The 13,517-nt window shown below is 44.1% G+C and overlaps 1 protein-coding gene across 1 annotated transcript; it reads left to right on the forward strand.

Annotated features, from left to right (window-relative positions):
- The first annotated feature begins 2,410 nt into the window (after positions 1-2,410).
- Positions 2,411-5,770, forward strand: LOC138299374 (ADP-ribosylation factor-like). The gene has a single exon (XM_069237597.1). The coding sequence runs from the start codon at positions 2,821-2,823 to the stop codon at positions 3,391-3,393; it is 573 nt and encodes a 190-aa protein (XP_069093698.1). The 5' UTR covers positions 2,411-2,820; the 3' UTR covers positions 3,394-5,770.
- Positions 5,771-13,517: the final 7,747 nt, after the last annotated feature.

Consider the following 13,517-nt stretch of genomic DNA (forward strand, 5'->3'; position numbering starts at 1 on the left):
GGTCATAGAACTGACAAGTGTCGTTGCAGAAGAAGCCAGTTATCCACATTCTATAGCTTGAACAGGGAAGCAAAGCCCATCAAGGTGTTGACTAGGGTACCCTATCTTTTGGCTTGAGGAGGGTTTGTTGTACCGACCCATTCTGCAGGGACACACCAGATTTTTGCCTTCCTTTGCTGAACCTGTTTTTGTTGTTTTTTAAGGCTCTGTGCACTTTACTTCTGTTAATCAATGCTAGAGTGCTAGGTTTCTCTCCCTTAAATATGGCAACAATTGCTGTACATCTAATTGGCACATTTAATTTACTAATACGTCCCTAATAAATGGCACTACATGTACCCAGGGCCTGTAAATTAAATGCTACTAGCGGGCTGCAACACCCATTGTGCCATCCACTAAAGCAGCACTGTAAAATGTCTCAGGCCTGCCACTGCAGCTTGTAGTGCAGTTTTAAAATGTCATTTCGACCTGGCAGAATAAACCTTTGCCAGGCCTAAACCTTACCTTATTATACTTTTAAGACACCCCTAAAGTAGGCCCTAACCACTCACAGGTCAAAAAGCGTTGTATTTAAAATGAAAGACGTGTAAATAAGCTTTACATGTCTTGACAGTGAAAAACTCCGAAAGTAATTTTTTCACTTATGTAAGGCTATCTGGATTACCTTATTACTAGTAATAGGAAACAGATTCAGTTTGGGAACAGCTAGAGAAGTGCTTCTTCTACTCAAATGAATTGTAATTTGATATCCTCTTTAACCCCTTCTGTGCCGCGGACGTAATGGTTACGTCCTGCGGCACAGTGCTCATGTGCCGAGGACGTAACCATTACGTCCTGGGCACTGAGCTCAGAGGGAGCGCTAGCAAATGCGCGTTGACCTCATCAGAGGCCACTTCCCCATCGGAAGGTGAGCTTCCAGCGCGATCGGAAGAGAAATGCAAAGCATTTCTCTTCCGATCATGTGATGAGGGCCTGAGAGGCTTCAAAGGGAAGTCTCTCAGAGTATTTCAAAAGCCGGATTGTAAAGCAATCCGGCTTTCGAAATGCCCACTAGACACCAGGGATTTATTTTTTATTTGAAATTGGCATAAGGGGAGTGACCCCTTGGGCAAGGGTCACTCCCCAGGGGGTAACATTTATTTTAGGCCATTTCTGCTCTCCCCCGGGGGCAGAAGCCTCTAGGTGCCAGGGATAAAAAAAAAATTGTTTTGTTTTTTAGAGGTGGGGAGCGACCCCTTAGGCAATGGTCGCTCCCCGGGGGAGGGGGGGCAAAATAATTTTAGGCCGATCTGCCCCCAGGTGTGGCAGAAACCTCTAGGCACCAGGGATAAAATTGTTTTTTTTTGTTTTGTTTTTTAGAGGTGGGAAGCTGATATTGCCACACCCGCCAACAATCAGCCAGCGATTAACACCCAATAGTTACACTGACTTACAATAGCCGTGCTATGTACGTCCCAAATGTGGCACTATTAACACTGCTGCAGACTATATCTATAGGATTCCCTCCGCCTTACCCCTTCGCTCTTTGGACTCATCTCCCAATGCATGCAGCAAACAAACTTGGTCTGAACAGGGATTCTGACGCTCGTGTCTAGTCCTGTACGCCGGTGTGTGGTGAAGGAGGAAAAGGCTATCCCTCACCCAGAGATTCAATGAATGCCTCTCTCTGGACGTCACTCTCAGACGTCATAACCTTTCGTGGTAAACACAAACATTGGACACTCCCTCCCTGGCTCCTGCTCATGAGACAATTAATGATGCCCCTTCTGTGATTTTCAGGTTGCACCAAGCCAGAAGCATTGGTTTCACGCCCATTTCTGTCACTGACTGGAAGGAGGCTGAACGCACAAAAAATTGTAAAAATGGGGTGTGTCCCAATAAAATGCCAAATTTGTGTTGAAAAATTGGGTTTTCTGATTCAAGTCTGCCTGTTCCTGAAAGCTGGGAAGCTGGTGATTTTAGCACCGCAAACCCTTTGTTGATGCGTTTTTCAGGGAAAAAAACACAAGCCTTCTTCTGCAGCCACTTTTCCCCATTTTTAAAAAAAAAACGAAATTTTCACAGTATTTTGGCTAATTTCTTGGACTCTTTCAAGGTAACCCACAAAGTCTGGGCACCTCTAGAATCCCTAGGATGTTGGAAAAAAAGGAAGCAAATTTGGCTTGGCTAGCTTATGTGGACAAAAAGTTATGAGGGCCTAAGCGCAAACTGACCCAAATAGCCAAATAACAGGCTCGGCCCAGGAGGGAAAGGGCCTGGCAGCGAAGGGGTTAAACTCCGAAGGCATTTGACAGACATTGATGAGAGACGGCTGTTACTTAATCGGAAAGCTCCTGTCGTAGCAAGTTGTCTTTCATTTGCTGTGGTATCACTTCCCGTGGCGGCCTCCCGGAAGCAGTGTACGGTTCCAGCAGGGCACTTTCCAGCAGTCCACTGTCAAAGCTGACAGTAATGATGTGTTGAAATACTTCGCCCAGTCCTTTAACCAATCAAAACAGAGGTCATAAAATATTGTGTTTGTTTCAGAAACCTGAATTGCCACTTCGCAGGAGAGCTACTCCTTATAAATAGAGAGACAATGGAGCGGGAGTTAGCAGAACGAGCTCGCTACAGCTCAGATCACAAGAGGAAGAGACTGCGTTTGATTTACGATTTAGAGCGCACGCACCTCGACCCTGGTGCATCAAGGCACATTCACCACCAGAAGGAGAAAGCGAGATACAGTGGTGGACTCCACAAAGAGACTGTCTGTGTCCAGTTCTCCAGAGACCAACAGATACTAACAGAAGACTCTCTGAGACCTGGTATCTGTTTGGCACCATGGGTGGCTTTCTAAGCACAATCCACGAAGCGCTGAAGAGCTTCTATGGCCTAGAAGCCCGGATCCTGATGTTGGGACTGGACGCTGCTGGCAAAACCACCATAGTCTACAAGCTGAAGCTGAACGAGACCGTGACCACCATCCCCACCATTGGCTTCAACGTGGAGACAGTGGAGCCCATGAAGGGTGTGACCTTCACTGTCTGGGACGTGGGCGGCCAGACCAAAATCCGGGCTCTATGGAAGCACTACTTCACCAACACAGATGGACTGCTGTTTGTGGTGGACAGCGCCGACCCTGAGCGCTTCGAGGAGTCCAGGTCTGAGCTGGAAGCCATCTTTGAGAACGAGGAGATGCGGGGTGTGCCGCTGGTGGTCCTGGCCAACAAGCAGGACCTTCCTGGAGCACGGAGCCCCTCAGTGCTAGTGGAAGAGTTGGGGCTGCGAAAGTTGCTGGGCCACGAGTGGCACGTGCAAGCCTGCTGTGCCACCATTGGTGATGGGCTGGTGGAAGGGTTGGAGAAGCTGTCCGAGATGGTAAAGCAGCGCAGAAAGACTATCCCCAGATGGTGAAGCAGCTCAAGAAGACCAGGCTGTTCTAAGCATCCAGCAGGTGTACTGGCATGGCACCCAGGGCATGTATAGCAAGTTGATCAACCAATCGAGTTACACCTGTGCACTTTTTAATCTAGAATGTAATTGTGGTCTTCAGACTGTTTCTGTTTTGACAGCTATGGCAACTGAAGCACACAACGAGAAAGTGACTTGTCCAAGATCACACATGGTGAAGTAGGGTAACAGAGACCACAGTTCGTATGCCTCCGTAAATGATAACTTAACCACTAAATGATATCGCTTACCTGGGGCCTTTGTTGTCCTATACTAGGACTGTAGGTATAGAACTGCAACAGCTGGAATGCCAAATGTTTTTTTGACAATCAAAATTTCGATTACTCTGAAAGTTGAATCTGACTTCTACCAAGACGTACTGAGGTCTGTGGTGAAAGACCAGAGCACACATGGGGGAGTTTCAGCATGTTCTTTCGCTTCCTCTTCATATCTACTCCTGCTTAAAGGGTCTTTACTTACAGAGAACAAGGGCAGCTTATTTGTATGATGTCCATGTGTTCAGGGGCAGCCTGATTGGCGTAACGCCAAGTGTTAGAAGAACAGAACAGATTTATTTAATTTGCACAAATATGCCCTGTTTACTTCCTGTGTAAATTAATGAACGAGTGCGTATATGGAGATGAAGCCCTCCACGAGCCACATTCCTTTATAATTGCAAGTGGTTTATGTGGGGAATAGATCATTGTTTCCTATTCCTAATGGTAGTATGTCTACAAATGTTTGTAACCTGCATAGTTGCCAACTGCCCCCCATACCACGTTTGACTCCATCAGTGGCTTTTTAGGGAAAACCCTTTTGTATGCTAAAATAGCACCCGTTGAATAAAGGAAGGGTAACCACGAATCCCATAATACAAACTGCTGTTGAAGAAGACAGGGCTGGATGGAGATCTTATTTATGGCACTAGGCTAAATGACAGCTATCCCAAGCTATGGGCGAATAACTGTAACTTCTGCATTTTAACTCCACTGGTAGAAAAGGTGTGTGTTTTGTGTGTGCATAAAATGTTAGTGCTTGTATCTGTGTGTGCGACCATCATTGTCAGTGTGTGTATGTTTGTGTTTATGCAAATATTTGTTTTTGTCTGTTTAAGCACCTGTATTTGTGATTATGTTGAATGTTGTGCGCGATATGTTACTTATGAGTATGTTGTCTGCATTTGCACGTTGTTAGTGTATTTACTTGTATGTGTTTGTGTGCGACCACTTTTTGTGTTTATGTAAGAGCTGCAAAGTTCCTCACGCCCATCAGTGCTTAATTTGTATATAAAAACGTGCCAGTGCCGAAAGCTGTCCTCTGAAACACTCGGCTGCAGAATTTAAACGTGCGAGCACAGAATACTGAGGCAGCAGTAATGCTGAAGCCATCTCTGGCCTCCCTAACCCATTTACAACCACTCTTTTCTCCTTCAGCTCACTCATGCAGCTTTCTGCTTTCTCTCTTTGTGTCGCCTTTCCATATTTCTCTTCCTCCGTCTTTCCAATATGTCTCGTTTGCTCGTAGTAAATACCGGACGCAGCAAAATAAATGCCCCCACCCCCCCCAACCTCCAAAATAAACCGGAAACCATCGGCTCAAAATAAACACTGAATTGTTCATGCATAATGTGCTGCGCCATTCCAGGTTTTATATTTGCATTTTTATTTTATTCTAACAAAAAGATCGTAAGTCCCAGTCCCAGAATTCAAAAGAAAAAAAACTGGACTGTAGCAGCACATCAGGTGCATGCTGCGATTTTCGAGTCTGTGATTATAATGTTAACAGTACAACTACAAGTCCCAGGATGCAGCTAGCCCTTTGCGTATCCAGGGTTGGCTTACAGGGGAGCGCAGGATAGCTGATCACTAGCATGCAGAAAATAACCAGCTGATGGAAATTACAATTACATAATCACGCGAAAACACACAAACGCTCAGGCTGCAACGAAATATTTAATTGTCATATGTTATTAAGGAGCTGAAAAACAGTTTAACAGCGGGGGTGCTCAGAATTCATGTAGATGCATGATAAGTAATATTGTTCTTCTTCCACTAATCCGTTTTGAGATGCATACATTATGTAAACGAAACAGCGTGTGTTTTGTACAGCAGTCATTCAAACCGATTTATGAATCTCGTGTCGTCTTAATTTACACAACAAATGTATCTCTAAATACTATTTTGCACAGTTATTCCTGCTTTTTAGCAGATTATATTTTGTACTGATATTTTTGTAAATTTAATATTATTATTATACAAAGTTCTGTAACACTGCACTTTAGCTGTATTTTTGAATTGTAATGATTTTGGGCACTTTTGCCAAACAAATAAAAATGAGATGTATTGGAGTTACTGCACAATGTGTCTGTTCAATTGAAAATGAGTGAACGAAAGGCCGAGCGTGTGGTAGAACAGTGCACACCAGCACCACCACAACCCCTGTGTACTCCAAAGAACCCAGGGAGGTAGAAGAACTGTACTTATTCACTGGCTCACTCACTCACTGATAGACCAGATGTTAACCTTGGCTGGTTCATGCTTGTCACTGTGACTGCATTAAAGGCTTTAGGGCAGGTCCCTTGCAGTTTATGATCTGTTTCAAGGCGTGCGATCACATTCCTCATTAGCATCACTGAAGCTAAACACAGGGGCGTGGCTTAGTCAGTAATGTTTGGTGTGGTGTGAGTCTGAGATCTCCCAACAAGCGACACAGCATACCCAACTTAATCAAAGAGGATATGTGGCGGACAGGGCATTTTTGGGGGTGGGTGGGTTTATGGAAGTTAGTTTGAAGGTTGGAACATTAAAGTTAAACCGTTGGTTGCACTAATACATTGATAGAACCATCCACTAGCAAGACAACTTCACACACCCCTAATCAATAACATTCTACAAAGCCCAGTGGAGCAATAAGTAAATGTTAGACAATACAATAAGCCAAGCAAATGAAATAGTGCTGTGTTTACAAAGTGACACAACCCAATGCCGCATTCACATGGCATACACTAGATCATTTGAACGCAAGGTTTCGCATTGTGCCACATTTGTACTGTTATGTCCATGACTTGGCTTATTCAGTAGTGCATTTATGACCGGGATCTTTAAAGTGAGTCCTAGTTTAAATAGTAACCACTGCAAGGTCAAAGGACAAACCATTGTGCAAGGCATAAAGAAAACACAGCAAGTATGCATCACCTTATCTCTGATGCCCTCATCGCACCACCACCATCTCCCGTGGACATGCTAGGTATTGAGGTAGACAGTCACTTCTTCCTGATATTCACCACAGATACATTTTTAGGCACCGAACCTAATTAGTTTAAGGGCAGTCCACGTGCAGGATTGATGTGAGGCCAGCCAGTCCCCAAAGGGCCACAGTGAAATTAGGTGGTAGTGGTGGGTGGTGCATGATGTTATCCACTCAAGTTCAGTTCCACGGCACAGTAGTGTAGAGCAGGAAAGACAAGGAGAAGAGCCCTAGCATTAGCCTTTGTCTAGCAACAGCAGACCGAGCTGAGCAAATACAGACGCCTTTGCAGGGCAAGACTGGGACAGAATATAGACCTAGGCGCCAAAGTGAATCATAAAGCTAAAAAATGTCCTATATTCTAAATCGAGGCAGTTTTGACCTTGTAAAATCACACCGCATAGGTGTTTTGCAAGGTATGGGTAGACTGCATGTAATTGTGTTTGCCGCAGGCAATGATTGAGGTAATACCAGGCAATTGAACAGTACAAATCAGCTCATCATACCACGAAACAGATTCCAGCAACGGATATAGTGCCCACACTGACCTGTCAGGCTAGGCCTTTAGGCACTGCCAGATTGCCCAATGGCCCAGTCTGATACTGCTTAGTAGCAGCTCAAGCCCAGCAGCAGGCCATGCCGAGGGAGGGTGGCTCAGGGAGACCAGGCCCAGCTATAGTAGCAAACTAGGCTGAAGGCAGGGCCATTGAAATTATGCGTCAGGAGAGGGCCAAATTATATGGCAGGGTTGACTTAATTATGCAGCAACAAAAGGCAAATTATGTGGCCTAATGTGGCCCATTTTCCCATAGTAAAACTTCATTATTTTGTCATTTTTACACTTAACACTGTTAGGGCATAGGTTGCACCTTATTAGTCCCAGTTGGGCACCCAAACATAGCAATGGGCAACGGAAAGGTGACCAGTCAGCCTTTGCCTTCCACCGCGCTCAACATGTGTTCCCTCGTTTGTAGCAACTTTTGAACCGTTTGAGGTAGAAACATTATTTTTGTTGTTAAAATCTGCAGTTTATGCAGCAGAAGATGAATCATGTGGCAAATGCGGCAGATCCATAATTATGCGAAAAACGCTGCAGCTGCTCAATCCCATGCTTCCAGTGGCCCTGGCTCAAGGGCACAAGAAGAACTTTCCGAATCCAAAATAGAGAAAACAGTTGCAAGTTTGCCAGTGTGAGCAGCATTCAAAACTTTTCGTTTTCCTTATCTGTGAGATAGCAGGCAAAACCTATGAGTACATTACAGCACAACACAACATAAGATACCCCAATCCCTAAAGATGACATAGGACGTTTTAACACTGTCACGGTGTGGTAAAAACCCACAGACACTAAAAGGGCACTTGTGACATTTTTCCAGCACTTTGAAGTAGTACTAAGTAAGCCCGCTCCATTAGTGGCTGCCTCTATGTTGCACTAGGACATTGACCCTCTGCTACTACTGCTCAGCATAATACAGCTTTTATATGAAAACAATCTCTCTGTTAATATGGCTCAGCATAGTACAACTTTTATATATAAACAACGATCTTGCCAGCGAAGAGGGCTCTATCTGTGTTGCAAATGTGTCAGGTGGGAGCTGTTACAGCCCGGCCTCACACATACACAAAATATATCTGACATGCTGCACTAGTGTCACACGGTGAAGCATGTCAGATAATGGAGCTTCAGAGCTTGTCAATTACACGTCCTGTTACCCTATCAGAAGCTTTAATGTGAAAAAGGTCTACCTCAGTTCCTTCAACCCAATTCCAGCTTCTGATTGGGCGGAAGCTCTTGGGTCTGCCTCTTGCTCCCGCAGAGAGACAGGGGAATCAAAAATCATTGGTCTGTCTCAGGCAAGTTTTTGTGAATAAAAGTCCAAGTGTGCATTTGTCTGTGCGCTGGGGATTCCATATTAATGTATGTGTGAATGTCTTTGTGTGCATGTCTGCTTGTGGGCGATGTGAACGTCTGGAGCGGGGGATGGCAAGGCCCTAGACAGAGAGCATCTTAGTGCTTTTGGACCCCAACATTTCCATAATGCACCAGTTGCCACTGCCTGACTCTCAGAGGTGTTGCACATGCATTCATACCAAGGCAAACTTCTTTAATTTGTGTTAAAAAGGTGCAATTTTAAATACAATTTCTAAAAAGCTCTAATGATAAAGGGAGTTCATAAAATGCAATGGCGAGTGGCCTCGCATTTGCCTTAGCATCAGGCTACACTTATATGATTTGCTTCGTTTTCTGCCCTTTCCAAGTAGATTCTCTTATCATATGTTGTGACTGATAATCATCTTGGAAGGAGCAGGGTGCAGTGCACACAAACATGTCACAATTGTGCAATCTCAGGCAATACAGGTGGCCTAGAGATCATTGCAATCTTATACAGCGGGCTGTTTACACTACCTTTACAAGTTAAGGTTTCAGCAAGCATTAGAGTGATCATTTTGTCCCCAAACGTCACCTTTGTCACATTTTCAGTTGAAGAAAAGTCATATATTTTGCTATGAAATACAATCTTTCTTTTGGAAAAATAAACTTCTTTCCCTTACTTACTAGCTTCTCATTTTCGTGAAAAACACACGTTTTGTAATGAAATATCACCTTTTCATCTTTTTTAAATATTTGTTTGGTGACCCTACATCACCATTTTCATCTCACCTGCACAAGGAGGGGCTCCCCAAAGTCCATAGACTGTTGTCTGTTCCTGACTGTAGTCTGTTTTGTGGGCGAGGAGGAAAACTATTTTTTAAACAAGTGGTATGAGAGTTTCTTGAAGAGCAGGGCTTCTTGGCTACCCTGTTAGGGATGGTGTAAAGGCAGCCCACAGCCTCATGCATTGTATTCCTGATGAATATGTATTCATGTTTTTGTGACCTTACCATTGGTATGCAGACTGTTAGGCTCTTACATCACCTGAAGTTCATAATCGGTGCCTAAAAGGAGGGCAACCTCTGCAGTTAGCCTGAACCCTTGCTTTCAAAGGCCATATACATGGCACATAGAGCTTTGAACTTCATCTTTTATAATCTACCGGTTGGAATTCAAGGTTAGTAGCTTGAAAGTGGCTGATACTAGTTAATGTTTTGGGAGAAAAATTCTGGAACCAGTAGTCATCACCAAACATTTACTTTGTCAGTGGGTTTATAGGGATTTTGGGCAACCTTTGGACAGATTCTGTAGCTTCCAAGACAAGAGAACCTGCACACACCTGAAGGAAATCGCGCACCTCTTTTTAATGGCTCACAGGCGGCCACCAGTGTTGGAATTTCCACACAGGATAGAAATCTTGTTGTGGAGTGGCAGGACAATGTTTCATGTGCTGATGCAGTGAAGCAAGTTCCTCAGACCGAACCACTAATCTAGAGCTCACCTCCTGCAATTTTGTAGATGATTGTCATTCTCCTCTGGGCCCTCCAAATCAGCTGCTCTACCATCACTTTTCTGCCCTCAAGCAGCACCCGCAGTTTCCAGGGTGCAGTGGCATGTGATCCTGGACTCTTCACTTGGCACTTTTATCACTTTGGGAACATCTTCAGCACTCAGATAGGTCAGTTGTCTTAGAAGAACTTCATTCCAGCTGGAGGCAGAGGGGCCACATACAGTTTAATATTCTGATGGCTGCTCAAGTCTAGCAAGTCGAGACTCCGGTCTAGTGCAGGTTTTCACCCTGAGCTTCATTGAACATTTGGGTGAATAGCCTATTCAGAAAGTAGACCATTTCTCTGTGTCTTCCCTAAGTTGGCACAATGAAAACCTGCCAGTGATGGATTTTGATATTGACTGTAGATTTCAAGCAAGGTATCAAAAGAATAGTTTCCTCTTTTAGCAGGAAGATGTGATTAAAGAGCACGAGGGTACAATTGCAAAAGAATCCTACCTAGAGTTTAAAGGAATGGTCAAATATGGTACCACTAACTCCCTTCCTCTAGAGTGTCCATTCCCTCTATACAATTCTGAGTTAGTTTGTCAACTAACTTAAAGCCCAATACTGTATTAAAATCCACTCTACTGCCTGGAGCTGAAGTAGAGGGAACCTGGAGCTCCACTGCTGTGTTCTCGCTTCGGTTGGTGTGACACAGAGAATCTGGCCAGGCATGGATGCACCAATGAGTATTGACTCTGTTTGCTCATTTAATGTGGCTTGTTGGTACAAGATTCCAGCATTGCTGGCATATATTAAAAATTTGAATGCCAAAGGCCAAAACAGTGATGTATCATTCCAAGGAAGATTAATTAGTGTCGCTAAATTGTGCAGTATTAGATGCCATTAAGCGGCTTCATTCAAGACATCGTATGACCTCCTTACACCTTGCAATCCACAGATTAGCTGACATGTAAAGGATTCCACATTCCAAAATGAAATACTCATACAGACAACATAAAAGAAGAGCTTCCACATTTCAGATTTTAGATGCTTGGCACAACCTGCAATATGAAAAAGTGAGACTGTGGTAGCAAGAGTTATATAAAATGAAAAAAAAACATCTGGTCCTCACCTGGACCAATTGAACCTAGACAGAATTGAACCCCAGATTCGAGTTTACACAAACTTAGAGATGCCCTGGACACCAACCTCACCCACAAGGGACACATTGCAACGAAAACCAAGAGAGTTTGGTACAAGGTCTCTCTACCAAAGAAAGTGTGACTGTTCCTCTCTGTAGGATCCCTTCCTCTAGAGAGTGTTCATCCATGTACCCAGGACTAGATACAAGGTGCGAAAAAGTAAAAAAAAAAAAAAAACAAGGAAACAAACGTTCTCCATGTATGCTGCCAGACTCTGGAACAACATCCATCAGAACGAAATCTATCAGGTCCAGCTCATCACCTGGTCCTATTTAGAAAAGAACTGAAAATGCACCTCCATCAAGGTGCAGAAACAGTCCACATCTCTCAGAATCCAGCAAAATCACCCTCCAGTCGCTCATTGGCTGTGTACTTACATTGACCCTGTACAGAGCTTTGCTGTCTTTCAGCTAGGTTTGCACTATACAATACTATAGGCATATATATATATGTGATCAGATTACAGAGCTACTGATAACGTACTGTCACAGGTACAAGTTTAAGTGCAGGAGTCCGCACTAACACAGCCCCCCAAGTACTCTCATCCCTGACATCAAGAACTCAATGGATTTCAGCTCTGTGACTCCTTCCGCCGCACAATGAGTGCAGGAACATTTTAAGGATTTGGGGGACACTGGGTAAAGCATATTTTGGGGACCCCTGTTCAGACCAGATTTGAATTTATAATCCAGTTTCAGCTCTTTCATGCCCTCTTTGGTCAGGGCACGTTTAAATTCTAACTGTGTCTACATCTAATATTCAGGGATATTGACGTGTGTTTTCAATATTGTAACACAGCAGCAGCTCACTAATATTACTGGAAATAATCTTTGTGACACCCTCCCACTTCTCATATGTGAGGGCCTGTTTTGATGTAAAAAAAAGTTTATGAATGCTGCATGAAACATAAAAACATCTCTGTAAAATATCTGTAACAGGCTGTCATACATCACCCACATTAAACATAAATTAAAGGAAAACAGTATTTTAAAAAACTGTTGAAGAATTATTTAAGGTCATCAGGGCAAGTCTCTTCGCAAAACAGAGCTGGCTCTATTAAGGGCCCCCTTTGAAAGTCTGGGGCTCAGGGCCAGACCCCACATTGCTCATGCCTCAAAATGTCTCTGAATGAACCTCTACACACACACACGTATGTGCACGCATGCTTGCGCACACACTAGTGTGTATCCCACTCTGACGCTTACATACACAAAAGAAAATCTTACCCAGAGCACACACCCTTACATACACTCACATGCGTGTCCACTACCCCGCACAGTCACACGCAGCATTCAAAACTTTTAGTTTTCCTTATCCTACCTGTGACAGCAGAGCAGCAGTCCCTCCCCCCATACCTCATTACCCTGCCCCAAGCACCACCAGGCAGACCCCATACTGCTTAAAAGCAGGCCGGAACTCGTGGCTGCCGAGTCCCAACTGAACGGTGTGTCATTGGAATGACGGAGCTGGACGCCTCCATCAAGGATTCTTTAGATCAGGCTAAGACGAGAGTTTTACATGGTAACATTGGCTTCTCCACAACTGCCATATTTAATTTACTTCTAAGTCCCTATTAAAGTGCATTATATGTGCCCAGGGCCTGTAAATTAAGTGCTATTAGTGGGCCTGTGGCACTGATTGTGCCACACACTACACTGGCCTCTCAAACATGTCTCAGGTCTGCCACAGCACCCACTTGCCAGGCTCAAACATTCTCTTTTATTGCTTGTAAGTCACTCCTAAAGTAGGCCTTAGTTACTCCCAAGGGCAGGATGCACTGTTCTTAAAAGACTGGACATGTACTTTTTACATTTAACATGTCCAGGTAGTGAAAAACTGCTAAATTTGCTTTTTACAATGGTAAGGCCGGTCTCTCCCATAGAAAAGCATTGGGGTTGCATTAAAACATCTTTTAAGTATACCTTACACATGGGAAGAGATATAACTATGGAGTTTGGTGTTCCTGGGCTCACAATTTAAAATCACAACTTATGGTGAAGTCGAATTTTACATTGTAACTCTAAAAATGCCACTTTTAGAAAGTTAAAAGAACAGATGATGGACAGAATGCTGAACAATGCAAACATTGACCCCCCAGTCAGAGAGATCTGGGTTTAATCCATCGCTTTTTTGCCCACCCTGCCTCCCAAGTTTGGGCCTAGCCATATGCAAATCAGTCTTGACCCTTGTTCTCATGGGAACAGACCACCCCAAACTGATAAGCCAGGTCCTTCCTGGACCGGAAGCAAGCATCCTGGGACCAGTTTCGGGG

This window comes from Pleurodeles waltl, chromosome 6 (assembly GCF_031143425.1).
Source record: "Pleurodeles waltl isolate 20211129_DDA chromosome 6, aPleWal1.hap1.20221129, whole genome shotgun sequence".
Taxonomy (NCBI): domain Eukaryota; kingdom Metazoa; phylum Chordata; class Amphibia; order Caudata; family Salamandridae; genus Pleurodeles; species Pleurodeles waltl.

Coding starts and splice junctions, on each gene's coding strand:
- LOC138299374 (XM_069237597.1), top strand. CDS start 2,821: ATGGGTGGCTTTCTAAGCACAATCCACGAAGCGCTGAAGAGCTTCTAT.